The sequence below is a fragment of the Mustela lutreola genome, chromosome 8, assembly GCF_030435805.1.
Source record: "Mustela lutreola isolate mMusLut2 chromosome 8, mMusLut2.pri, whole genome shotgun sequence".
Classification (NCBI taxonomy): domain Eukaryota; kingdom Metazoa; phylum Chordata; class Mammalia; order Carnivora; family Mustelidae; genus Mustela; species Mustela lutreola.
This window is the reverse complement of record NC_081297.1, coordinates 140760219-140784541: the sequence shown is the minus strand read 5'-3', so window position 1 is coordinate 140784541 and position 24323 is coordinate 140760219. Positions and strand designations below refer to the sequence as shown.

General features: G+C 55.5%; 2 protein-coding genes across 3 annotated transcripts; one reads left to right on the top strand and one right to left on the bottom strand.

The window, feature by feature from the left end:
• Nucleotides 1-4340: 4340 nt before the first annotated feature.
• On the bottom strand, nucleotides 4341-10971 carry MPST (mercaptopyruvate sulfurtransferase). Of its 2 annotated transcripts, none has more exons than XM_059186876.1 (3): nucleotides 10835-10971; nucleotides 7651-8287; nucleotides 4341-4867 (listed from the first exon to the last, which is right to left on the bottom strand). In XM_059186876.1, the coding sequence occupies exons 2-3, from the start codon at nucleotides 8243-8245 to the stop codon at nucleotides 4569-4571; spliced, it is 894 nt and encodes a 297-aa protein (XP_059042859.1). In that variant the 5' UTR covers nucleotides 8246-8287; nucleotides 10835-10971; the 3' UTR covers nucleotides 4341-4568. The 2 variants fall into 2 exon arrangements, with proteins under 2 accessions (XP_059042859.1, XP_059042858.1); XM_059186875.1 differs by having other exon boundaries at nucleotides 10738-10853.
• A 98-nt stretch (nucleotides 10972-11069) lies between these two features.
• Nucleotides 11070-23472, top strand: TST (thiosulfate sulfurtransferase). Its single transcript, XM_059186874.1, has 3 exons — nucleotides 11070-11210; nucleotides 11890-12505; nucleotides 23002-23472. Exons 1-3 carry the CDS (start codon nucleotides 11115-11117, stop codon nucleotides 23298-23300), a joined length of 1011 nt encoding a protein of 336 aa, XP_059042857.1. The 5' UTR covers nucleotides 11070-11114; the 3' UTR covers nucleotides 23301-23472.
• The last annotated feature ends 851 nt before the right edge of the window (nucleotides 23473-24323 follow it).

The window sequence follows — 24323 nt, the reverse complement described above, 5'->3', positions numbered from 1 at the left end:
CTCCCTCTCTCTCAAATAAATAAAGTCTTTAAAAAAAAAAAAAGTAGTAATGATGCATGTACGCAGTGCTTTCTGTCCTGGGCTTTGTTCCCAGTGTTTTGTAGGAATCTGATCCTATACAGTGGGTACTGGGTTAGCCCCACATCCCAGATCAGCATCTGGGGTACTCGCCAAACTCACGGCCAGGAAGCAGGACAGGAGGTCTGGGCTTGAATCCTGATCACTCTCACTTCTCTACACGAGGTCTGGAGTCGTGGTCCAGGGAGTCCCTAAAGGGGCTGCTGGCCCAATGCCTCTTGGAGCCAGAACCACCTACTCCCCTCTCTCCTGTTCCGTGTTCCGCCTCTTAGATGCTCCTCATTATACCTGTCGTGGTGTATCTGCCTCTCCTCCCCTCCCTACTGGCTCAGTTCCCGTCTCAGGGTCTGACTTTAGTCTCTATGCCCCCAGATTCTGGTCCAAGGCCTGTCTTGCAGTGGGTGCTGGAGTTCGTGGATGGGACAGGCTGCATCTTCGTATCCTGGCTGTGAGGTGGCAAGAGGTCCAAGGCCGTGGGAAGAAGGGTAGAGCTCCACAGTCCAAGAGAGGCAGAATCTGGAGACTCACTGCTGGGTCTGGACACAGCTGACCCCCTGGTGGTGGCTGTGTACACTGAGATGGGGGACATGGACAGGTAGGGTTAGGGCTCTAGTAGGGATCTGAATTCAGTGGGGATCTGGGTCCTGCAAGCTGCTGGCGGCCCACGTATGGGAGTGACGGGTTCAACAGTAGATTAAGCCACTAGATGAACTTGTTCATTATCCAGAGGGCGTGGGCCCACCTAGAAGCAGGCAGAGACTCTGAAGAATGTGACAGTCACCAGGGAACATGTCTACACCACGTTCCACCCACCCACCCTCCCCCCCAACAGGTAAATATGTTGAAACTTCCGGTACTTAAAATAAGAAAGCTTCAGTAACCTAAAAATTCCATCTCTTCCTGAATGACTCATTCCCCCATAAATTCAGAAATAAAACTCCATTGTCCTCATATAGCTAGCTGGGTTATTCCAGCAGGAGTGACACCTTGTACTGTTCCAAACTTGACCTTACCTGACGTCACCCCCAGAATTTGCTCCCATTTCTCAGACTAGATGACCGAGGTCCCGCCCAGAAGGATCTGGAAAGCAGGCCTTCTGGGGCCTCGTGCAGAACAGATTCCAAGCTCCAGGAGCAAATCAGTACATTGATTCATTATTCAGTCCACTGCGTGTGGGGCGTGGGCTTTGGGCCACGAACCCTCGTGGCAACCATCCAGGGAGTGAGCACACATTCCCGCGCAGCTGGTTCGACAAGGTTGGGCATTGTCCAGCTGTCCCTGACAGAGGGGTGCTCAGCAAATATTTGCCAGGTGGACAAAAATTTCATCACGCTTGTCCAGTGTGGCGAATTCCTGCCTGGAATACACAGGGTGGGTAGTCCAGCGCTGGCAGCGGCCGGGCACCCCCTCCCCGCCGTTAATCATTCTGGGAGTTGAGACTTGCAAGAGGCAGGGCAGAACCCAGTCAACGCCTCAAAATTAAACAGCAGCTCTGGGAATCCTAGAAAGGCAGGGCTCAATTTCCTTTCTCCCGCCCCTGGGCCATTCTCCAAACCTGTCCAGACCCATCTGGGACCTTCCCGGGAGGAAAAGCCTCAGCTTGGATCTGCCTGGGTTCCTGGCTGGGCGGAGGACGAGGATGGGGGAGGAGAGCCTAGCCAAACCCCTAGCTCAGATCTCGCAGCTCAGAGTGTCTGCTCCTTGTGGAGCTGGGAAACGCTTGGCCGTCCTCCCCAAGCTTGTCACTTGCGCTTCCAAACCCTGAGCAACGCTCCATTCTCTCCTTGATCCTCCAAATCTGGAAAACCCACCAAACCCGCAAGAACCCCTGGAGGGGCTTTCTAATTCCAGTTAGGCTCCTCTCTCAAACTAGCTGTGTGCCCTCAGGCAAATCACCCAACCTCTCTGAGCTTGTTTTTCTCACTTGTAGAATGAGTCTGTTGCCACTTCGAGGTCCTCCCCTCTCTGTGGAAATGATAGCACTGACCAGTTTCACTCTCTGGCTGGGAAGCTTTTTGAGGGCAGGAACACAGTTCTGGTTATTTGTTGCCCCCTCCCCCAATGCCGCAAGTACAAGAGACATTCAACATGCTGAATTAAGTAACAGTCTTTTTTTTTTTTTTTTTAAGAGTTTTTATTTATTTGTCAGAGAGAGAGAGAGAGAGAGAGAGAGCGCACAGGCAGGCAGAGAGGCAGGCAGAGGCAGAGGAAGAAGCAGGCTCCCGGCCGATCAAAGAGCCCAAAGTGGGGCTCGATCCCAGGACGCCGGAATTATGACCGGAGTCGAAGGCAGCGGCTTAACTGACTGAGCCACCCAGGTGTCCCAAGTAATAGTACTTAAAAAAAAAAAACAGGAGCACTCGAAGTCACTGTGCCCCGCAGCAAGCTCAACAGTTTCAGGGGATTCTCTCACGAAACCCCCATAGTGCTCAAGGCAAGTGAGATTCCTCCCATTTTAAAGATGAGGAAACAGAGGTTCAGAGAGGCTCAGTGGTGTCCGAGGTCGGGCAGCCCTGAACAGGGTAGCTGAGACAGGAGCCAGATCAGAACTCATCCGCATTTGCGCACAAACCCCTCTCCCTGGAGAGGCAGAGATGTTTCCCTTCCCGAGAGAGAAAAATGAGGCTTATCTGAGCATCAAAGGAGGGAGGCTTCTGGGCTGCTAAATGTAACCTCCAGGGGGAATGGGCTCGTGATGGGGAGAAAAGGTTCCCTCCACGCTGGGATTACCTGGCCACACTGTCCTGACTGCTGGGCTCAAGTGTTATTTGCCCCTAGAGCAGTGGTTCTCAACAGAGTGCTTGTTGCCACCCCTCCCCCCAGGATATTTGGTTGTGTCTGGGGACACTTTTGGTTGTCACAACTGGCTGATGGTCCTGGAGTCTAATGGGGAGAGGCCAGAAACGCTGCTCAACACCCCACAAGGTGCAGGACGGTCCCGGCAACAGAGAATGCTCCCCCCCCCCAAAAGTCAGCTGCACTAGAGTGGAGAAACCCTGAGCTCAAAAAATGGGACACTGCCGGGGCGCCTGGGTGGCTCAGTTGGTCAAGCATCGGGCCCCTTGATCTTAGCTCAGGTCATGATCTCAGGGTCCAGAGATCAATCCCCATGTCGGGCTCTGTGCTCAGCACAGAGTCTGCTTGTCCCTCTCCCTACCCCCCACTTGTGCGCGCTCTGTCTCTAAAATAAATAAAATCTTAAAAAAAAAAAATGGGACTCTGCCATGAGCTCTTGGTTAAATCTTCATCTGAAATCCCTTCTTCTGAAGTATGCGTCCTTCCCATTTTACAGGTGAGGAAATGGACTCGGAGAGGTTGGGACCAACTTTAGAGCTCTCACTCAGAAAACCAGGGTATTGTCCCATTGACTCCTTCATGGCCGTGGACTTGGGAGGTGACTCAGCGTCAGAGGGCGTGGGATGGGGATTGCAGGTACAAAGAAGAGTAAATTCAGAGTCAGGAAACCTGGGTCTGGTCCAGCTCTGTGGTAAACCCATCATGTGCCCTTGGGTAAGTCACTGTCTTCTCTGGTTTTGTTCTTCTGGGTTTCTCCCCAGTACCAACCGATGTTGCCTCTTTGCTACTGAGGGGTGCTTGGGGGCTTAGAGATGGGGAGATGTGACCCAACTTCAGACAGGGGCCACCTAGGGCTTTCTCAGACACCATGTCCATCTCTGCACAAAGGACAAATACAAGGAGGAGCACAGAGCTTCTACAGGAGGCAAGCCTGGGGGCAGAGGTATTCCTTTGAGCAGAAAGGATCAAACCCCCTGGCACCCCCCCACCCCCCTGCCCCGTTGCTCCAGAGGATAGCCTCCAAGTGTGGGATCCCAGGTGGCTGAACTCCAACCTGGATGAACTTAACCCCTCTCTTGAACATCCCAGTGGGGCTAGGACAGGCCTCCTCCATGTGGTACAGCCTCCTGCCGGTATCTATCTCTGGTACAGCCTCCTGCCAGACCTATCTCTGTCTTGACATTGGAAGCATTGTGGACCTGGGTGGGCCTTTGGGTGGCACTCTAGACATATCACAGCAAGATTCATCTTAAATGGCCCGGAAGCCAGCAGTGAGACCCCCAGCATTACGTGGTGGAAGACAGTTTGCTGGGTGCACTCTGGTCACAGGAATGGAAGGGTCCTGGGGCTCCTGTTCTGCTCAGAAGGCAGGGACAGGATCCCCAAACCCCTCAGGCTCCGCAGAGCTCCCTTTGCTGGGCATGCTGGAACCGTCGACTCATCAGGAGCACCAGGCAGACCCCCAGTTAGAAAGATTTAGCCCTTGGCTATTTTATTTCCTCAACAGTGAAACAAGGGACGGCCCCCACGTGGCGTGTGGGGCAGCCGCCTCCCCCAGTGCCCACCACCACCTTCTCTCCTGCCTCCACCGGGAGCCCACAAGTCAACTCCTGGCCTCGCAGGAAGAAGCGCACACTTGGTCAGAGCAGAATCAACAAGGAGGCTGGGCAGAGCTCCCTGTGTCCTGCCTAGTCTCAGTGGGTCTTCCCCCGGCCCTCGGAGATGACTTCTTCCGGCTGGGCGCGCATGTACCACTCCACCCAGGAGCCGTCGTAGATGGCCACGTCGGGTTTGCCGCAGAGGTAGGCCCCCAGAGCCACATGGCAGGCTGTGACGCCGGAGCCACACGTGGCCACCAGTGGCTGGGACAAGTCCACCTTCTTGTCCTGGAACATTCGGTGGATCTCCTCGGGGCTCTTCTCCAGGCCCTCCTTGGTCAGGAAGTCCGTGAAGGGGATGTTCACTGTGCCGGGGATGTGGCCGGGTTCGATGCCTGCAGCGGGACGGCAGGAAGGTGGTGACAAGGACAAGGCCATATGAGAAACGGCCACTGCAGTGTGAGAGCCTCCCAGGCAGCCACAGCACTGAACCCTCTCTACATGCACTGCCCCACGCAGTCCTCACCCCCCAGAAAACCCAGATACCACTTACAGATATCCCCAGTTTACAGATGGGCATGCTGAGGCTTGGTACTGTGCCAGGCCTGGCTGGAATGGGGATCTACGACTTAGACCCCAGCAGAGTCTCACTCTTCCCCTGGATTCCTGATCACCCATGTGCTGGGGGCATGATGGGGGAGGGGAACAAAGATAAACGAGCCCTCCGCCTGGCTAGGACTCCTTGTCTTTACAGTAAAGGAACCGATCGGGCCGGGTGGACAGGCATCGCTGAGCCATTACAAGGATGAGCGGTGTTACAAAGGCCCAAGGATGTCATGGGACACATTATAAAAGATATTAACAGAAACAATAATCCTTGACATGACTGAATACTTACTTTGTGCCACGCACTATTCAGAGCCCCTCCACTGTATCTTCTTCTTTAATACTCCCCCAAACCACGGGACAGAAATGACCACCCCACCCCCCGCCCCCCCCACCCTTTACACAGATGAGGAGACTGAGGCACACAGACTCAGCTGCCCAGGTCAGAGAGGCCCCAGAGCAGGTGCTGCTAACGCAGGGCCATGGGGGCGGGGAAGCAGGGAAGCTTCTCTGAGAAGGTGCTGTGAGTGAGTGGGGGTCTGACACATGGACGGGTTTGGGCAGTGGGTCTGAGAGCACCCCAGACTAGGGAAAGGGGGAGGGAATCGGAGGAGGCAGGAAATCACATGGTGTTTAGAGGGGTTCAAGGTCACTGGGCAAAAGCACAGATACAAGAGGCGCTTAAGGCCCAAGAGGAACCGCCTTGATTAAGACAGAGCTTTGACCATGACTACAAACAGAAACCAGACTTCCATTTTCAAAAAAGATCACTTCGATCATAGCATGTAGAATCTGGGCAAGGTTAGAGAGGCGTTCACTAAGAGGGTCACCTCCCTTAAACCTAATCACTTTGCTTTTACCATCCCCCATGAGGCAGGTGTCATTAATATCCCCATTTTCACGCCAATAACTGAGATTTGCAACAGAATCAACCCTCACAGCCCATGATTCAAAAATCAAGGCTGAATGCCACTGGGGTGGGGCTCTAGACTGGTGGCTTCTGTCCCGGCTTCCCCCTGCAGTGGGAAGACACTCCTCCAGGGAGCTGCAGACCCGTATGGGTAGCTAGGCAGGACTTAGCATACAGGCAGCACTCCAGGTCCACGGGGAGGGGGGAGTGCATCGTGCCTCCCCACGAAGGAAGCGGCTCCATGGGAGACTCACATAGAGACCAATGCGGAGGAAGCAAGAAGAGCAAGCTCTCCCGTCGGGTTGGTCACCGTCAGAGCCGGGCTGTCCCTGTGCCTTGAATCCCCACCAAGCAAAGCATGCTTCCTGCTACACTACCCCACCAACGGTGCCCCTCACTGAGGGGCACACTTGTCCAGGTCTCAGCCCGTGCAGCGGGAACAATGACCATGAGGGGATGTCTGCCACCGAGCTAGATCCAGCCATTGCATGCCCTGGCTGAGGCCAGCTCCACGATGAGCCTGCTAGGGGCATCCCATCACCTCCCACTTTATCGATGAGCCCACTTTGCAGATGACCAAGCAGGACTGAGGTAGCGTCAAGTACTTCTGGGAAGAGTTATAACCATAGAAGCACACAGTCACTCTGTCACCTCCCATCTCTTAGTGACTTTTATGTATGAGACTGGGAGCTGAGCATTTCATCATTTGTTCTCATTTGACATTTGACCCTCATGGTCCCCCAGGCCTGACGCAGGGGCATGGGGGAGGCAATTCAGGGGCAGCCCCCCAGAGGAAGTGGCAAGTTCTTTGCATCCTCCCCAAAGAACACAAGCAGAGGAAAGACTCGGTGATTACTGGTTGCTCACGGCAGTTAAATGAACTGCCTCAAATCCCCCGCCTGCCCCGGGCTGCCTCCTGACCTAGAACGAGGTAGCCATCCTGAGAGCACCCACCTCTCTAAATCACTGAAAAGTTCACACCAACGTGGCCATTGACCCACTCGTTTGTGGGGACCCCTGGCCCCGTCCCCCTGATACAGGGCTTTCCTGCAGTCTCCTTTCCTGGGGAACCAGCTCATAGGCTCGGCCCCCACTCAGGCCAGCAACCACCTCTATTTAGTTTCTCTCCAGCCTGGGGCAGCAATCCCTCCCTCTCTCTTTAGTGCCCCCTCCATCCTGCCCTCTGCAAGCCTTGGTCCCTCCCAGAGACGGTCTACTCACTCTCCCGCCCCCAGACTCCTCCCCTTCCTGTCTGCCTTCGTCTCCAGCAGGATGGCATACACCCAATCAAACCCCATCCCTTTGGGCTTTTCCGAAACTAGGCCTGCCTGCCACCCCTCCGATTCCACAGAGACGCCCCTACTTCCACAGAATCGGGGTAGGGCTGTTTGGTTTCTCCCTCTTATCCAGGGAGCCCTGGGTTCCCGGTGAGTTTGGGGTAGTCCCTGCCCGCAACACGGGTGAAGGTGGGGGTGGGGCAAGTACTACTGTGCACTCTTCAGGAATAAAGCCACTGAAGCTTACGGAGGGAGGCAACTAGAACCCAAATCTCAGGCCTCCACCCCATGCGATGTCCTTTAAAGGCAAGGAAGAGGCAGAGCCCTGGGCGCACCTGGGCCCGCGCCCCAGCTGACCACCCGCCCCTTCGCGCAGGTTTGTTACCGTCTCGAGGCTCCGGCTCGGTGCCCCTGAACCGACCCGCGGCGCGGGCGTCCACCACCTGGAAGCGTCGGGATTCGAGGTTCTCCTTGATGTCCTCGTACGTCTTGATGAAGGCGGGGTCGAGCGTGGCGCGGAACTCGGCGGGCTCCGGACGAGTTTTGCCCGAGCTCAGCGGGAGGCCCAGGCGCAGCCAGTGGCGGAGGCCGCCATCCAGCAGCGACACGGCCCTGTGGCCGAAGGCGCGGAACATCCACCAGACGCGCGGTGCCGCGTAGAGGCCCTGGTCGCTGGCGTCGTAGACCACAACGTGCGTGGCGGCGCCCACGCCCAGGCGGCCAGCGTACTCAGCGAAGTGCGCGGCGCTGGGCAGCATGTGGTCGTAGGGCGACGTGCGGTCGCTGCACTGGTCGATGTCAAAGAAGGCGGCGCCGGGGATGTGGCGCTCCTCGAACTCGTGTCGTGCGTCGCGACCCAGCTTGGGCAGGTACCAGGAGGCATCGAGCAGCTGCAGGGGCTGCCCCGCGCGAGGGGCCCTCAGTGCCTCGGCCACCCACTGCGCTGACACGAGCGCACGGAACAGCTGCTGTGGGGCCATGGTGGCAGCGGCGGCAGCGGTGGCGACACGGGGGCTGCAGGCCTGGGAGAGAGGGAGAATGTCAGCAGGGAACGGACGGAGGAAGAGGCCGGACCGATGTCTGGGAACCGCCTGCACCGCTGGGGCCGGCCCTAGCCCGCAGGGGCGGTGGAGCCCCGGGGAGGGCAGAGTCCAGGGAGCACAGAAAAGCCACGGTGGTGAGCCCAGGTGAACCCAGGTGCAGACTTCGCTCCGGGGGCCTCTCCTCCCCTCCTCCTGTGAGGACAGACACAGCACAGAGCAACAGAATGACCCTGACCCCTTCCAGGGTGCCGCCTGCCCTTCACCGCTGCTGGCTGGAGGTGAGGTGGGGAGGAGCCCCTACCTGCCTGGGCTCAAGACCCCAGGCAGGTAGGGGCCAAGTTTCAGCCCCTCCCCAAGATGCAGCTCTGCTTCTCCTGCCACCCAAGGTCCCTGGTGGGATTCATTCTCTCGTTCATTCATCAAACGTTTATACAAGCAGCCTCATAGGGATAGTGGCCGGGATTTACCGACTCCTGAGCCTCCTTTAATCTCACAATACCTCAGAACACCACAGGACACAGTGTAGGCTCTCAATTAATTAGTGGAACAATTAGCCCCAAGAAGGCTGGCAACATTCTGTTTCACAGAGGGCAACACTGAGGGTCACATAAGTGCACTGAGTTGGCCAAGGTTGGTGGCTAAAGACCTCACACCAGGCAGTGGGACCCCAGACTCCACACGCTCACAGGCAAGCACTGTGCAGGCTCTGGGGGCCCTGCAAGGGCAGATTTGGCCCCTTGAGCCTGGACTTTGTCTCTGAACGTTCATGCAGCAGCTACAACAGTGGTCCTGCCTCACCCCCTCTCCCCGCCGCTCCCCTGCTGGGCCAGCAGATAAGAGTACACAAGCCCATGACAAGCCAAGTCACTGCCTTCCGGGGTCAGGATGCTCTGAACATGCTGAGTCCCTGTGCAACGGCCCCTGGTCCATTAGATGGCTTCCTGCAGGTCTGAGAAGGGTGCCCCCTCTGCTGGGGTATGTGACCAGGTGAGTGGGATGTGAGTGACAGGTCGGCCCCCACTTCCCCTTTCAGCAGGGCACCACCTTAAGATCCATACCCAGCAGTCCTGCCATGGTGGGGGGGGGTGGTGGTAAAGAACAGGTGCTTTGTGGGCCCCGCCCCAGGCTCAGCATCGAAGCCTTTAGAGGGTTTCTACGAGGATGCCTGTTTTCTGCAGGAGGCGACTGGAGATGGGAGTGCCTTGCCCTTCCTCACACAGCTGGTCATGGGCAGCCTTGGGATCTGAAGCCAGAGCTGGGCTATTGATTGGCAGTTGTCCCATAGGCCTGAAGGAGGCAGAGGAGGGTCTGGGAGAGCAGGCTGTGTGTCACTTAAGGGCGCAGACCGGGGCCTTTGGGTGCTGGCCAGGCCTGGTCCCCTGCAGATGCTCTGGGAGTGAAGGAATCCAGGACACACGGGACAGCCCCAGGCCCATCTCAAGAGCACACACACCTACACTAGGGGAAGCCTGGGCAGGGCCAAACACGAAGTTCAGAGATTCTCCACGGAAATGCCTGTCAAAGTACACGTTTGCCAATCTCCTGTGAGGATATGATGACTTCAGAGTAAAAAGAATTTTTAAAGAGGGGGGGGGGGTGAGAAAAGCATCCAGGCATATGTCACACATCTGTATGCAAAACGCTGAGCAGGGAGCAGGGGTGGCCCACCAGCTTGGAGGAAACAGTTGTTCCCTTTTCAGGAATGATGTGAAGTGGTTATGAAACACAAACACAACCATTGTTAAAAAATGTAATGATACAAACTTATAATCAAATAGATTCATTAAAAAGAAAGGCTTTTTTTTTTTTTTTTTTGGAATTATGAGTCTTTGGGGGTGAGCCAGGTAAACAAAGGCAACAAGCAGGCCACGTGGGCTTCAGATCTGAGAATTAACAACTGCGAGGGGGTCGGGGTCTCAACCCCACTGTGAGCCCCTGGGGTAACTCACTAGGCCCGTCTTTCTGGTCTTTAAATAAGTTTCTGGCCTGTACAACAAGGTTGTCGTGGGAAGTCTGAAAACCTTAGAAGCAGCAGGCCTTGACCAAGGCTAGTTTCGTTTCACTACAGCAAGTTCTTTGCCAGTTACTTCCCTTGGAGCCTCTGGGTCACTTGGCATTGTCTCCCTGGCCTCTCTGTGGGGTTTTATTAGTCCTCCCCCCTCCCTCTTGCTCTGTCGGGTGACACCAGCTGACCCGACCCCCCCACCCCCCTACCCCAGCTTCCCACCTGCCGCTCACGCCTAGGCCACGGGGCAGGCCACCCCGAGCGGCCTGCGGACAGCCATGCTTAGGGCGAACCCAGGGCCGCGCCTTCCCTCCTGGACTACAGCCCCCTACTCCGCTCAGACCGCGCAGGGAAGCCCCGCGCCGCGCACCCCAGTGATCGACCTCCCCCTAAAGAAAGGCAAGCGCGATGCCGCAGCAGTTACCCGGGTCTCGGGCTCTGGGTTTCCGGGATCGGTCATGGCCCCAGCGCAGGGCGCCCCCTCCCCGGGCCCGAAGCCGTCCCCTCCTCCCGCCACCAACCTGCGACCGGCCAAAGGGAGGAGACTCGGGCACAGCCCACCGCGGTGGCCACTTGGAGCCGCCGCTGCCCGCGCCTTCCACTCGCCCACCCGGGGGGGACACCCGTGCCGCCGCGCCTCGCCCCGCGTCGGCCCCGCGCCCCCCTGGAGGGTCCCCGGGGTCGGAGGGGTGCGACGCGCCGTGGGTGGGGGGCGGCAGGGGGCGGGCGCGGCGGGGCGGCGCGGCGCTAGGCCGGGGATCGGCGGGACTGCACGCCGTACCCCCCTCCGGCGGCGGTGCGATGGTGCAGGCCGGCCAGGGAGGTGTGGGCTCGGGGTTTGAACCAGCCAACTTCTCCAGCGGTCAGGGACGAGCGCCAGGGCGGCAGCGAGGGCGAGTGAGTGCGGCCGGGTGGGGCGGCGGCCAGGCGCCCGTGCCGCTCGGGATTGGGCCACCTGTCTGGCCCCTGCGACCTCGGGAAGGGTACCCCCGGCGAGAGCAGGGCAGGGTGCCCGGGGAACCTCGGACCCAGCAGGGGCAGAGGGCACCGAGCTGGGGCTGGGCGCGGGCTTTCTGGAGGCGGGCGAACCCTCCCGGGCTGCTGAGATTGGCTGTGGGGGGGCTCGCCAGAGGTTCGGGCGAGCGCGTGTGCGAGCCCCAGCGACCCCTCCCCCGGGCTCCCTCTCCTCTCCCCTCCCAGCCAAGGGGGTTCCAAGTTCAACAGGTTCCCCCCTCCCCCGTCCTGGGCATCTTTTCGCCGCTCTTTTCTGGCAGGATCCCGAGGACGAGAACTGTAGCTCCCGGGACTGAGCGCCCTCCCCGCCAGCTCCCCCTTCTGGGGAGCTCCGAGGCTCTTGCCCGCCCCCTTCTGCGCGGGGAGGGGCGGAGCGGCCTTTCCTGGGACAAATGGGCAGACCTTTCCCGCAGCCTGCCTCGAGCACCGCAGGCGGGGTTGCTGGGCTGCAGCGAACACACCACCCCCGGGGAGTGCGGTGGGAAAAAGCTCCTCCCAGACCCCGCCCCGCTGGACACCCGGACCTCATGCGGCTCTCTTTCCTGGTTTCCACCCGCGCCAGGTGATGCGCAGAGCTGAAACCATGGTTCATCAGGTGCTCTACCGGGCGCTGGTCTCCACCAAGTGGCTGGCGGAGTCGGTTCGGGCTGGCAAGCTGGGGCCGGGCCTGCGGGTGCTGGACGCGTCCTGGTACTCGCCGGGGACCCGCGAGGCCCGCAAGGAGTACCTCGAGCGTCATGTGCCCGGCGCCTCCTTCTTTGATATAGAGGAGTGCCGGAACACAGAGTCGCCCTACGAGATGATGCTGCCTAGCGAGGCCCACTTCGCCGACTACGTGGGCCGTCTGGGCATCAGCAACCAGACGCACGTGGTGGTGTATGACGGTGACAACCTGGGCTGCTTCTACGCGCCCCGGGTCTGGTGGATGTTCCGTGTGTTTGGCCACCGCACGGTGTCGGTGCTCAACGGCGGCTTCCGAAACTGGCTGAAGGAGGGCCTCCCGGTGACGTCGGAGCCCTCACGCCCGGAGCCGGCCGTCTTCAAAGCCACCCTGGACCGCTCCCTGCTCAAAACCTACCAGCAGGTGCTGGAGAACCTCGAGTCTAAGAGGTTCCAGCTGGTGGATTCACGGTCCCAAGGACGGTACCTGGGCACTGAGCCAGAGCCCGACGCAGTAGGTAGGTGTCCTGGGGGGTGGGTGGCTCCCGGGGAGTGATGCCCCTATGGAATAATGGGGAGTAAGGATGTCTGGGACCTCTCCAGGGGTTGGCTTCAGTTCCTTGCCCCCCCTCCCATAGGTAGGTCCTGGTCTACATCTGTGAAATGAGAGAGCAGAGCCAAAGCTAAGAGTTATTTCTGCTTTGATGCGCAAGGACCTACCTCTCTGTTCCCATAGCCGCGTGCTAACAAGCAACCTAACATCCCTATGGGGTGGCATCAGCAGAGGTGACTGGTGACATCTCTACCCACATCCATGCCCAGGCACAGCTCCTGGACATGCCCAAAGGTGTGTCCATGAGCTCACACATGTGTCTCTGTACAGAGGCTCTCAAGGACACCTAGCTTCCTAGGGCCTCCCTTAGTTTCCCAGAAAACCTGGGTAGACATCAACAGTGCCCTGCCGGCAGCACCCCCCACCCCCCTTCCAGCTCCCTGGGCCCCCTGACCTTTCCAAACAGCTGCAGTCTGTTTGCAGAGCTATAAAATTAGCTACTGTTTCATGCGAAGCCCACAACACATTAACTCATCCAAGAAAGCTTATAATACGCCATGGAGGAATGGAAGGAGGGAAGACCTTCAGTTACTTGCTCAGTTAAGTGGCAGAGTTGAGATTTAACCCAGTGCTGACTAGTTTCATACTAGTGCTCTAAACCAGGCACCCACAGGGAGATGACTCATCTGGTCCTTTGGACAAAGGGGAGGTAGGGAGGGTTCCACATTGCTGGAGGTGGGGGGAGTCTCAGGAGAGGAAGTGCTGAGTTCTAGAACCTCCTAACAGAGAACCTTAGCAGTCTCACCATCACCCTGGCTGGGTTTCCTGCCTCACTGCTGTGGGGGCCACTCCAAGCTGACTCGAGCCCTGGGAGTGGCCAACACCTCCCGGCTCTGTGCTCTGTCCTTGGGCATGGTCTGCAGAACCTAGGTCCAGTGCAACATTTTTCCTAACTTGTTGAAAAATGACTCTTCCTGTCTGCGCCTCTGAGGGAGAGGATGCTGTGAAAACAGTTCTGGACATTCTTAGAGCTGGAGGTCCTGAGAGGTCACCTCATCGGACAGAAGGGAAACTGAGGCACACAGAGGAAGTGGCAGGTCAAGGCCCTGTGGCTAGTTCATGGCACAGCCATGGCTTTCCCCAGGCCCCATGTGTTTCCTGCCCACGTTGCTCTCTGGAGGCGTGGAGTTGAAGAATCAGAGACTTCCAGTTGGACCCCCTACAGACCTGGCCTTGGTCCAAGATGCCTTCCCTCGTTGGAACTTATGCTGCCATCATGGGGAGGAATGGTAGAATTATTTCCCTTAGCTCCTTCTTGGCTTGCCCTGAGCAAGCTAGAAATAAGCCAAGAGGATCAGATCCCATCTCCTCACTCCTATTCTAGGATGAGGGCACTGAGGCTCAGAGAGGGGTCCCTCCCCATCGCCCTTCTCCCTACCTCCTATCACCTCCAGATCCTGGGTCCCGGGGAGCATGGATGCTTCCTCCTGGGAGGTCAGCCCCTCCTCTGTGGTGAGACCTCAGTCAATTCCTTGACCTCTCTGGGTTCCCTTATTTTAAAACAAGAAGAGGAATGCCAGCCTTGCCCACCTGGCTGTGTACTTATTGAAAGGCAGCAGTGGCTGGAAGGGTGTTTTGAGAAATGGAGGAGCCACGCCGAGGGCTGGGCCGTCTAGAAAGCATGGGCGTGGCACTTCTTCCCTAAAAGGCTTTGCCAGCCTCCCGAACAACACGTTTTGGGAGCACAGAGGCGCGTGGGGCTCTCTGACTTCATGGTGCCCAGCTTGGCTTGGGCTCAGCTGTCTAGATGGAACCCCCAGGGCCTGTGTGGTTGGCAGAATGTCCTGGTAGAGGAGCTGGGAGTGGGCCTTGGACTCCCGATGGCTGCTTCCTGCTGACACCGAGACAAGCACCTTCCCCAGCCCCAGCGTTATGCCCCAGTGCCTTTGGTCCTGTTTGTAAGGAGCCCAAGGTAAGAGTCAGACAAATCTGAGTTTGCATCCTGCACTGGGCAGCTGCGGGCAGGCCCTTTCCTCCTTAATGAAAGGAGCATGCTCACCTTCTAGAACGCTGGGGGAAGCCAGCAGAACAGGTGGCAGGCGAATGCAACCAGGGTTTGTATAAGCCCTGTTCTCTTTTCCTCCGGCCTCTGCCTCGAGGGCAAGAAGGGTGAAGAGGGAGACTGACCCCCTCATGGGCACTTCCAGCTGCAGAATGTTTGTGTTTTGCATATTCTCTCCTTGAAGCCACCCTGTGCTGGGAGGAACGTGGGAGTTAGGACCGATCCGACTTTGCAGGTGGGGAAGGGGAGGAGAAGGTTCTCTAAGGAGGCAGAGTGGCCAAGATTTGACCCGAGTCGGCAGGCCTCAAAGTGAGGCCGTTTCCCAAGGCCACTGCTGTGTAAGCAAACACAGGGCCTGGGGGGAGAAAGGTCACAGCCTCACAGTGTAGCGTTGCTTCATGGGATCCTGGGGCCCCTCTGCCTGTGTCTCTCCCTCCCCGGCACTGAGGGCTGGTGTAGGATGGGGGCAGGAAGCGTGCTGAGCTGACTCCCAGTGGCCCAGAGCTGCCCACTGGGGCATCCTGCCCTGGATTGCTTTGTATCTATAGGAGGAAAGCAAGAAAGAGCGAAACGGGTTTTCCTGGCCTGGAAAACCCACACCGATCAGCGGCCTGCTGCTGAGTAGGGGCCTGCCACTGAGTAGGCCCCCCACTAAGTAGGGGCCTGCCACCCCCTACTTAGGATACTTCACAGCCTCCTCAGGAGCTGGGAGCTTCCTGGGGTAATCTGAAGCGGCCCCAAGATGCTGAGGGCCAGGAGAGACCAAGGGAAGAGTAGGCCACCCCAGGTCGGTTGGTGGCAGGTTTAATAAGGGAACGTAAGGGCTTGTCTTGGGTGGCCGGCTGCAAGATGAGATTTCCACACCCGCCTGACAGATCTTGAAAGCTTATACGGAGGCCTTAACGGGTCAGTCCCTTACACGCTGTCCAGCTGGTCTCAGAACCACATTCAAGGCTGTGTCCTTGGGGCAGCCTCTGAGAGCGGGGAGGCAAGCAGAAGGCACATTCCAAAGATGGGAGGGGGAGAGGAATCTCCAGTTGCCCCAGTCCAGCTCATGGGTCAACTGGTGGTTCTGTCCTCTCCACGACCTCCCCCCACAAATTCTACCCCTCATGTTGGCTCCTAGGACCTGTCACACCTGTCACCCCCCCACCCTTCTGCACTGTGCCCTGAACAGTCAGCAAGAGGCTTTATGAGCATGTTGGTGGCTCCCTTGGTGGCTCTCTGTGTTGGAGGCAGGGGCCACAGCAAGAGAAAATACGGGCACATACAAGAGAAAACACAGTCAGACAGTGCTGCCACCATCAGAGGTTACATTTTCCATCAAGAGACCCATGATCCAAACCATTGATTTATAAAATCCCCTGACCTGGGAGTCGGATCATTCACGGTCTTCCCTTATTTTCTCAAGTGACTTTTTTTTTTTTTTTTTAAGATTTTATTTATCTCAGAGAAAGAGAGAGAGAGAGTACAGAGGGAGAGGTAGGATCCTGAGCAGAGAGCAGGAAGCCTGACGGGCTCGATCCCAGGACTCCGGGACCATGACTGGAGCTGAAGGCAGATGCTTAACACACTGAGCCACCTAGGTGTCCCTCTCATATGGCTCAGTAAATAGACTCATAGACATAATAGACTCATAGACATAATAGACTCAATGACGTAATAGATTCATCAGATATGAACACGGCAGCATTCTGTTTGGATAACGGCACAGGTGGCTCCTTACCCGGCAGTGATGGTGTCTAAGACCATCCTGCTTTGGAGGACAGCTTTTCCTGCTGAGGATAGTTTGATGTTCAGTAAGGACAGGTGTTGTTGGCCATCATTCGAGGCTTGCTGGGTGAATCTCGTTTGGTCAGGATGGACAGCCCAGGTCCCCCTCCTCTTCCCCTCTTCCAATGGTGCTGTTCTGTTCCAGGTGTAATGCATTTTAGCAGGTCTGCCTTCTGGCAAAGCCATGAGATCCCTACGAAGAGGGAACACTTCCCCCCTCACCCAGGCCCGAGAAGTCACTCGCCGTCCTGGTGGGGCATCTCATTGCCAATTCCAGCAGGTGACATCTCGCCCACGTGTGCTGGGCTCTGTTCTCAGCAGCACAGCACGTCGATCCGCAGGGAGCAGGGACAATGGACATCCCCCTCCACTTCCGTGCATTTATAGCGCTGGGTGTCTGGGCAAGGGTCCCCAGTCTGGGCAATGGGGCAACAGGCCCTGCTAGTTAATTGTTCATACATAGGAAAGCCTGGGACATGGCTTCCCTTTTTATCAACCCACCTGCTGGCAGGTTATAGGAGAGATGGGGACCACCATTCTAGGTCGTGTTCTTTTGCCCAGTTTTGCAATAAGACCCCCAATCGCTGTCTAGTCAATGAGAGTAGCTAAACACCATGTTCTGCTTCTCTAATCCCCTTGTGGTGGCAGCCTGGTTCATAGTCACCAGGGAAGGCGGGGGGTAACCCGATGTGGTATCCACACAAACCGGGCATAGGGAAGAGGGAGCAGCATAACCGATCTGCCAATCTGTCACCAGTTGGGATTTCTGGTGAATGGCCCCAGGCTCCTTTGCCAGTTGCCTTGTGTGTCATTTACAAGACACAGGACATGCTGTCACTGCATTAAAAAGTCACTCTATGTCAGGGCCAAGCCAGCATCCTTGGCTATATGACAGCCCACCTGGAAGCGATGCATTGTTCCATGCGTCCAACCTGTTCTATGTCCTGAGGAGCCAGTCGATAGGGATCGTCCCTGGGCTGGGGCATCGGTTTCTTGACTGCCGGGCGTGGGTGTCAGTGCCTCACGAGCTGGGAATTGGAAAGGTGAAGACTGTCTCAGACTCTTGCAGGCAAGCCCAAACAGTCCCTTGTCTATCCTGACCCCATAAGGGCCCACTCGTGGTCATCCACCCCTCAGCTTCCCATTGCCCAAACTATAGTGTTAATGTGGTTGAAGACCAGGACTCAGGGGTGACTACGAGTTCAGCCCACTGGCTGCCATGACTGCTTCCTCTGAGCGTCCCCATCCGGAGGTGCGCTGTGGGCACTGTTAGGAGCCTGTGTTCTATGGGGGCACACAGAGGTTTGGCCCCCATCCAGAGCCAGGACCAAAATCTTAGGGGCACCCCCTCCTGTTGTCTCTGCCACGGTGCCTGACCCCTATTTCCCAGAGTCCCAGACTCATTCACTCCAGTGAGAGCCTTGCTTTGGAAATGCCCAGAGACTGACTATGTCATTAATATTTTTACCTTCTCCCTGATCCTAGTCACCATTTCTTTACCAGGTGGCAGAAGGGACAGGAGCACTGTCCTCAAAAACCCTACCATCCCTACAAAGGCCTGTAGCTCTTTCGTCTTCTCGAGGGTTGGAAGGACTCGTATCTTACCAGTCACAACAACGAGGAAGAACTGTGTCTTCCCTGAGCAAAGATTCCCAAAAACTTTATCACAGTGCCTGGGCCTTGAATCTTCTGCAAGTTCACCACCATTCTTCCCACACAGATGTTCAGCAAAGGCTACAGCATGTCCGGCTGCAGATAAAAGTTTGCTCACGTTAATATTACGGCGTCAATGTAATGGGCGCATTTTACTGATGTGAGGAAGGAGAGTAGAGACCGTTCTCGGGATACCATCCCGTGTAATTAATCCTTGCTCAGGTCACTGGTATGATCTTTATTCGTCTGTCTTGCCTGTGAATCTCCCTAAACAGGAGACCCCTTTGCAGGAAATGCTCTAATGAGAATTCATTCTCATGCAATTGACAAGGGAATGTGGTTCTTTTTGTGATAGATCTTTTCAAGTAAAAACCAAGATTATGGTTGGTAACATGATACCAGGACATATCAGATTTTTAGGAATTTTATATACTTTCTGGAACACTCCTATTAATAACTTCCATATAAATAGTTCCTAAGGAAGGATGAACATTACTGACAACTGACGATACTCCCCATGTAAGTTAACATATGAAGTGTCTGATTAGTTTAATACTTCTCTCTTATGAGAAGAAAACACGAATCTTTCGAGCCTGTCCAGGAAAATCTCCAAGTTAGTTCAAGATCAGTAAGGCTTCATTTAGAGTTTGATTTGGGGGAAGTTCGTCAAAAATACCAAAGATTTTAAAATACATGCTCTTATAGGATCACGGATGGTTGTGAAGCAATATTCAGTTATCCATTTAACCAAAATGACAATTAAAGGCTTCAAAGGTAAATAGGGAAATTGCATACTTATATAAAAAAAAAAAAAGAAAACCAAAAACCGAACACTTAGCTCTTTTAAGAGAGAAGACTCCATTTTCATAGGTAATCAAAGGCCTGGTAAAGACTGCATGAAACATAGGAACTTACTTTGATAAAACAGAATCTTTGTTTTCTAAGTAGGTTACCTAAAAGGCAAAGAAAATACTTTCACGATCCCATCAAGAACAGACCAATCATCCAAGAAAACTTTATCCATTATAGCAGATGAGAGAAAATTAAATTTCAGTTTCACATGAGTTCACTTTGATATACAGTTTGTTTTAAAGCTAATTAAATAGTGCTCTTTTACAGATTAATTTTGGTAATACCTTCAGGAGGTAGAAAAAGTACATATTAACATATAGGCCTATGTAAGCATACAGACAGAGATCCCATAACTTAGCCCTCGATAAGTCATCCTGGGGAGATGTGGGCTAGCCTTTGGACAGAGGACCTTCTAGAACAGTCTGTACCCTCCCAACCCCCAGATTTTTTGCTACAGTCTCTGTGGGTACTGTTTTGGTTATCTCCTGGGGTGTTTACATTTCAAAGACATAAGATTTGCAACTTTGGGTTTAGTTTTCCCCTAGGTTTAGGGGCAATTGCTATTAAAAATGTTCCTTTGTATTAGGGGCAGGAAGGCATGAGGGATCTCTGCTTCCCTCAGCCATAGCATTTTCATTCCCGCTGCTGCTTGCCTGGCAATCCACCTCTCAGGGCCCTAATCAGCTTTTCTCACAAGCTCTTGTGTCTTAATCCACAGCATCTCATGCCTTCTTCACCCTGCCCACCCCCCCAAAAAAAAGTTGCACCAAGATTTCCAGCTGATTTCTACTCTCCTGCTCGAAGCCAGCAGAGTAGTGGACACCTGCACGGCCTTCTCTAACCCCAGCTCTTCTTCCAACTTTCTAACTTGACTTTGAGCCTCTGGCTGGGCACCAGTGTCCTGCTGAACCACTCCCAGTAGAGGCCAGTGCCCCGTGACAACCGTTCGCTTCATTTCTCTGCCACAGTGCTGTGCACAGTATCTCGAACAAGCACAGGAAAGCAGCCAGAGTGTGGGGGGACATTCCTGGACTCAAGCAGGGGTCCATAATCCCCTAACATATGAGCCACCCCTCCCCACATAGGGGTCGCTGGCCGATGTAAGGTTTCCTTCACAGATGCCTCTTTCCCAAGGCCCACTTTTTTAGTCTCCTGGCTGGCTGGCCAACTTTTAGTTCCCAGCCTCTCTGGGGTAATCTGAAACCAGCCCCAGAGGCAGAGGGCAGGGAGAGGCTGAAGAAAGAGGCAGGCCACTCCAGGTCGATGGGTGGCAGGTTTAATAAGCAAGGGAACTTACAAGGCTTGTCTTGGCTGGCCATACCATGAGATTGCCGCGCCCACCCACCAGATCTCAACAGTTTATACAGACACCTTAACTGGGGTTGGTCCCATACACACTGTCCAGCTGGGCTCAATACCACATCACTATCGCAAGGCCAAGTCCTTGGGGCAGCCTCTGCGAGCGGGGAAGGCAAGCAGAATGTCCAAGGGCAAGGAGGTGGGAGAGGAACCTCCAGTGGCCCCGGTCCAGCTCCTGGGTGAACCAGCGGCCACGTCCTCTCGATGACCTCCCCCCACCACTGGCATCTTCTTGGCCAAAGCTGGAGCACAAAGTCCCAGGTCCCTGAATGGGAGGAACCTAAGAGTTCATCTTATCCATTTCCCTGCCTCAGTTCCCTTTTCTAGACAGGCTCAGGGTAGCCCCAGAACACAGGTTTTAGGGTCAGACAGACCTGACTTCACTTCACACACCTGTGTGTCCTAAGCCAAGTTTCCTTTTGTCCCATCAGAGCTGGGGGGATCATCCGGCTTTGTGAGGATTCGGGAAGACAAAGCTCTTGAGCTAACCCTTGGTCTGGTGCCTGGTGCCACAGGTCTGAGCATGGTGGCCTGCCTGCTGGTGGGGGTGAGGGGGGAGCAGAAAGCCTTGAAATTGCAGTGGAGGTCAGACTTGGGGGAAAAGCAGCGGGAACCCCCACTTCTGGGCCGGCATGCCTTGCCTTCGGCTGGCTGTTCTCCAAGGTTCTCTGGGCTAGATTCATCTTGGCCCTTGTCACGTACGGGCGGTCAATGCCTGCTCATTGAAATTCCTCAGACAGGCCCTGGGCCCTCTCTGGCAGAGGTGAAAGGCGGACCCCCGCCTCCTGAGGCTGGCCCAGTTTGGGGAAGCCTGCATCACAGAAGCCCCCACCCCGACTTCTTTGCTCCCGAGAGGTGCCTTTTATGTAGTCAGAAAAAAGCAGTGAAGCTGTTTTCATCCAGGATGAGAGGAAAGAAGCAAAACAACATTCAGAACTTAACAAACGCTTGCACTTCCAAATGCACTTAAATTCAGCCCACTGCCTGGATGCCGAAAGATTTTTAAGTTGGGTGTCTTGGCAAAGGATGCCTTTGAAGCCAACAGATCTGTTGTTCCTCATTGGTAGGGTCAGCACGCATCCAGGCTCAGATTAAAATTTCCGGACACAAAAGGACAGCAGGAAGAAATCACTGTGGTTTCTAAGTTAGGACATCTGTTTAATCAAAGGATCTCTTGACTCATGTCCGTGAATCTGGCAAGCCTCTTTGGCTTCAGGGTCCTGGGACTGGGATGTTGCTGGCATGTTGTACCCCGACTGTGCCCGGGGTTACTAGGGGCTTCTACCTACGGTAGCTAGTCTTCTCCATAAGGCTGAGACGTAGATGGGGTTATCTCCCCCATTTCACAGATGAGAAGACTGAGGCTCAGGGATTCAGGGCCTCCTGGCTACACCCTGCCCCAATGTGTGCCTTGGTCTTGTCCTCTCCCTCCCACTGCTGCCCTCCCTGGTCCTGCCCTGTCCCATGGTCCAGGTTTAAGGGGTGTAGTGGGGAATTTTGGAGGAAGGGGAGCGCAAAGAGATGCTCAAATCTGTCTTGGGCCCCACTCCCCATATTCAAAGTCTGCCAGGGTGTGGGGGTGCTTGAGGGAGAGAGGAGCGACCTTCGGCATGCTCAGGGTGGGACGGAGACCTTGGTCTTGCAGGCAGCTCCAGCTCTGGCCTTGGCCCAGACCTCTTTGCCCCCCCACCCCTGCAGACTGTTCTGAAACCAGATTTGGCAGAGGAGAGAACATTCCAGAATTGACCCTGGAGCCAGCTCAGACCCCCATTCTACTTCTATCCATTCGGGCCTTCTACTTCTAATTCGGGCCTTTCAGCTAGGAAGGCCCGAGGAGACCACACTACCCCCACCTCTTCCCTCCCCCGGGGTGGGTCTTGAAGTGACGGGAGCATCAGCATCTGAGCATGGATGGACCAGGGGCAGCAGCTGGTGCTTTGCTCCTTAAAATAGCCTAGGCCCATGGAGACTCTCCTTCCCATTTAACCCCTGGGGAAACTGAGTCTCAGAGAGGTGACATGCCTTGCTTAAGATCACCCTTCTGGTAAGTAGCCGAGCTGGGATTCGAACTTATGTCTAGCAGCAGGTCACATTTTCTTTGACAGGAACATCAGAGGACTTGGTGTAATCCTGGGTCTGCCTTTGCCTCCCCATGGGGCCTTAGGTGAGCCATTTCATGCTGCCAAACCTCGGTGTCTACATCTGTAAAATGGACATTCTATTTTATGCATTTATATTATATTAATGAATCATGTGGTTATCCATCTAGCATCTGCCTTCCTTGCTAGACCGTAATCTTCCCGAGAACCTGGACCATGTCCACTGCTGTGTTCTTAGCAATTGGCCCCCGCACGAAGCATTTGCTTCTCAATAACCCTATGAGATAGGTATGTACCATTGAGCCCATTCTACAGATGAGAAAACCGATTCAGAGAAGGGAAGCATTTGCCCCAGATAGATGTTAATAAAAAGGCCAGTAAATGGCAGAGCTGAGACTCGTCTCTGTCCTCTCAAGCAGGGATGCTGTTGGACATCCCAACCTCGGGGCAGGTTTTGGGGGAGGGAGCCCTTCGCCTTCAGTCTCCAGCATTCCGTGGGGGCGGGGCCAGGATTCAGTTGAACTCTGAGAAGGGCAAAGGTGTTATTTTGTGTGTGAAGCTCCCTGTCCTTATGGCCATGGCCCCAGTGGTTCCCACCCTCTTTCCCCCTCCCCCTTTCCTGCTCCTAAACCTGTCCTTCCCTCTGTCCTCTGCCGCGCCCAGGACTGGACCCGGGCCACATCCGCGGCTCAGTCAACATGCCGTTCATGGACTTCTTGACCGCGGACGGCTTCGAGAAGACCCCAGAGGAGCTGCGTGCTATGTTCGAGGCCAAGAAGGTGAACCTAGCGCAGCCCCTCATTGCCACGTGCCGGAAAGGAGTCACTGCCTGCCACATCGCCCTGGCCGCCTACCTCTGCGGCAAGCCGGATGTGGCCGTCTACGATGGCTCCTGGTCCGAGTGGTTCCGCCGGGCACCCCCGGAGACGCGTGTGTCCCAGTGGAAGCGGGAGAAAGCCTGAGTGGCGGGTCTCCTCGCTGGCAGGCAGCCCCTGTCTGTTTAGTGACTGCAGCCTGACATGTCGTGTGTACCTCTTTAGCAAAGGACACTGGGTTTTAGAATTGCTGTGTAGAGCTTTCCTTCTCCCCCCCCCCCCCCCCCGAAACACTGGAATAAATTGCCTTTTCTGAGTAGCTGTGTTTGCCTGCCTCTCCCTGGGTTTCACAACCGTTCCACATACTCCCAGTTCCTTCATGTTCCTTAGAACCCACCGAGGCCACAAACCTCCAGAGCAGCCCCTAGCTGGGGAGGCCACACTGAGCATGCCACCCTATTATTTCATTCTGGCAAAGGAAGCCACCGTTGTCCCATGTCAGGTACAGCATACTGGGACCTACCTGAAAGCGGGATGGAGAAGGTGGCGAAAATTGAAACAGGCTGGCTGGGGTGCCCGCCGTTCCTGCTATAGTTGGAGGAGAAATAGGGTGGGGGACATCCGGGCTTCCAAAGCCGTGTCCCCCAATACAGGTCCTGGGGCCTCTGGGAAGAGGCGATGCTCAGAAGCAGGCCTGAGGAAGATGACCTCCTCCTGGTGTGTCCTTCCTGTCTCACACCTGACCCTCCAGGGAACACATGAAGAGAGCCTAGAAAAGCAGCCTCAACTCCGGGAGAAGGTTCCAGAGCCCTGGCACTAGGAAGCTATGGTAGAAGACAGGACCCACATGGCTGGATTTTGAGTTTCCTAAAAACAGGCTTTCTGAGCCTTCCTTTGGGGCCATGTGTTGGGGGGCCCATAGCTGGTTTACTGAATTAAGAAGCATCAGGTTACGATCTGCTGAATGAGCGGGCACAAGCCACCCCCGCACCCCACAGGGTCAGCAGGTAGCCGCCTCAGCATCCGAGTTCCCACTTGGGAATGTGAAAACCCTGGGTTTATTTTGACGGAAGACGCAGTTTCAACAGAACCGCACAAAAGAGGGTAAGTCACAGGATTTATCATTTATAGATCCCAGACATGGGTAGGGGGTGACGAGCAAGGGGAGGG

Coding starts and splice junctions, on each gene's coding strand:
- TST (XM_059186874.1), top strand. CDS start 11,115: ATGGTGCAGGCCGGCCAGGGAGGTGTGGGCTCGGGGTTTGAACCAGCC. Junction 11,211..11,889: donor CAGGGCGGCAGCGAGGGCGA/GTGAGTGCGGCC, acceptor CACCCGCGCCAG/GTGATGCGCAGAGCTGAAAC. Junction 12,506..23,001: donor GCCAGAGCCCGACGCAGTAG/GTAGGTGTCCTG, acceptor TGCCGCGCCCAG/GACTGGACCCGGGCCACATC.
- MPST (XM_059186875.1), bottom strand. CDS start 10,773: ATGACCGATCCCGGAAACCCAGAGCCCGAGACCCGG. Junction 8,288..10,737: donor ACCCAGAGCCCGAGACCCGG/GTAACTGCTGCG, acceptor CCTCTCTCCCAG/GCCTGCAGCCCCCGTGTCGC. Junction 4,868..7,650: donor CGAGCCGGAGCCTCGAGACG/GTAACAAACCTG, acceptor GTCCCGCTGCAG/GCATCGAACCCGGCCACATC.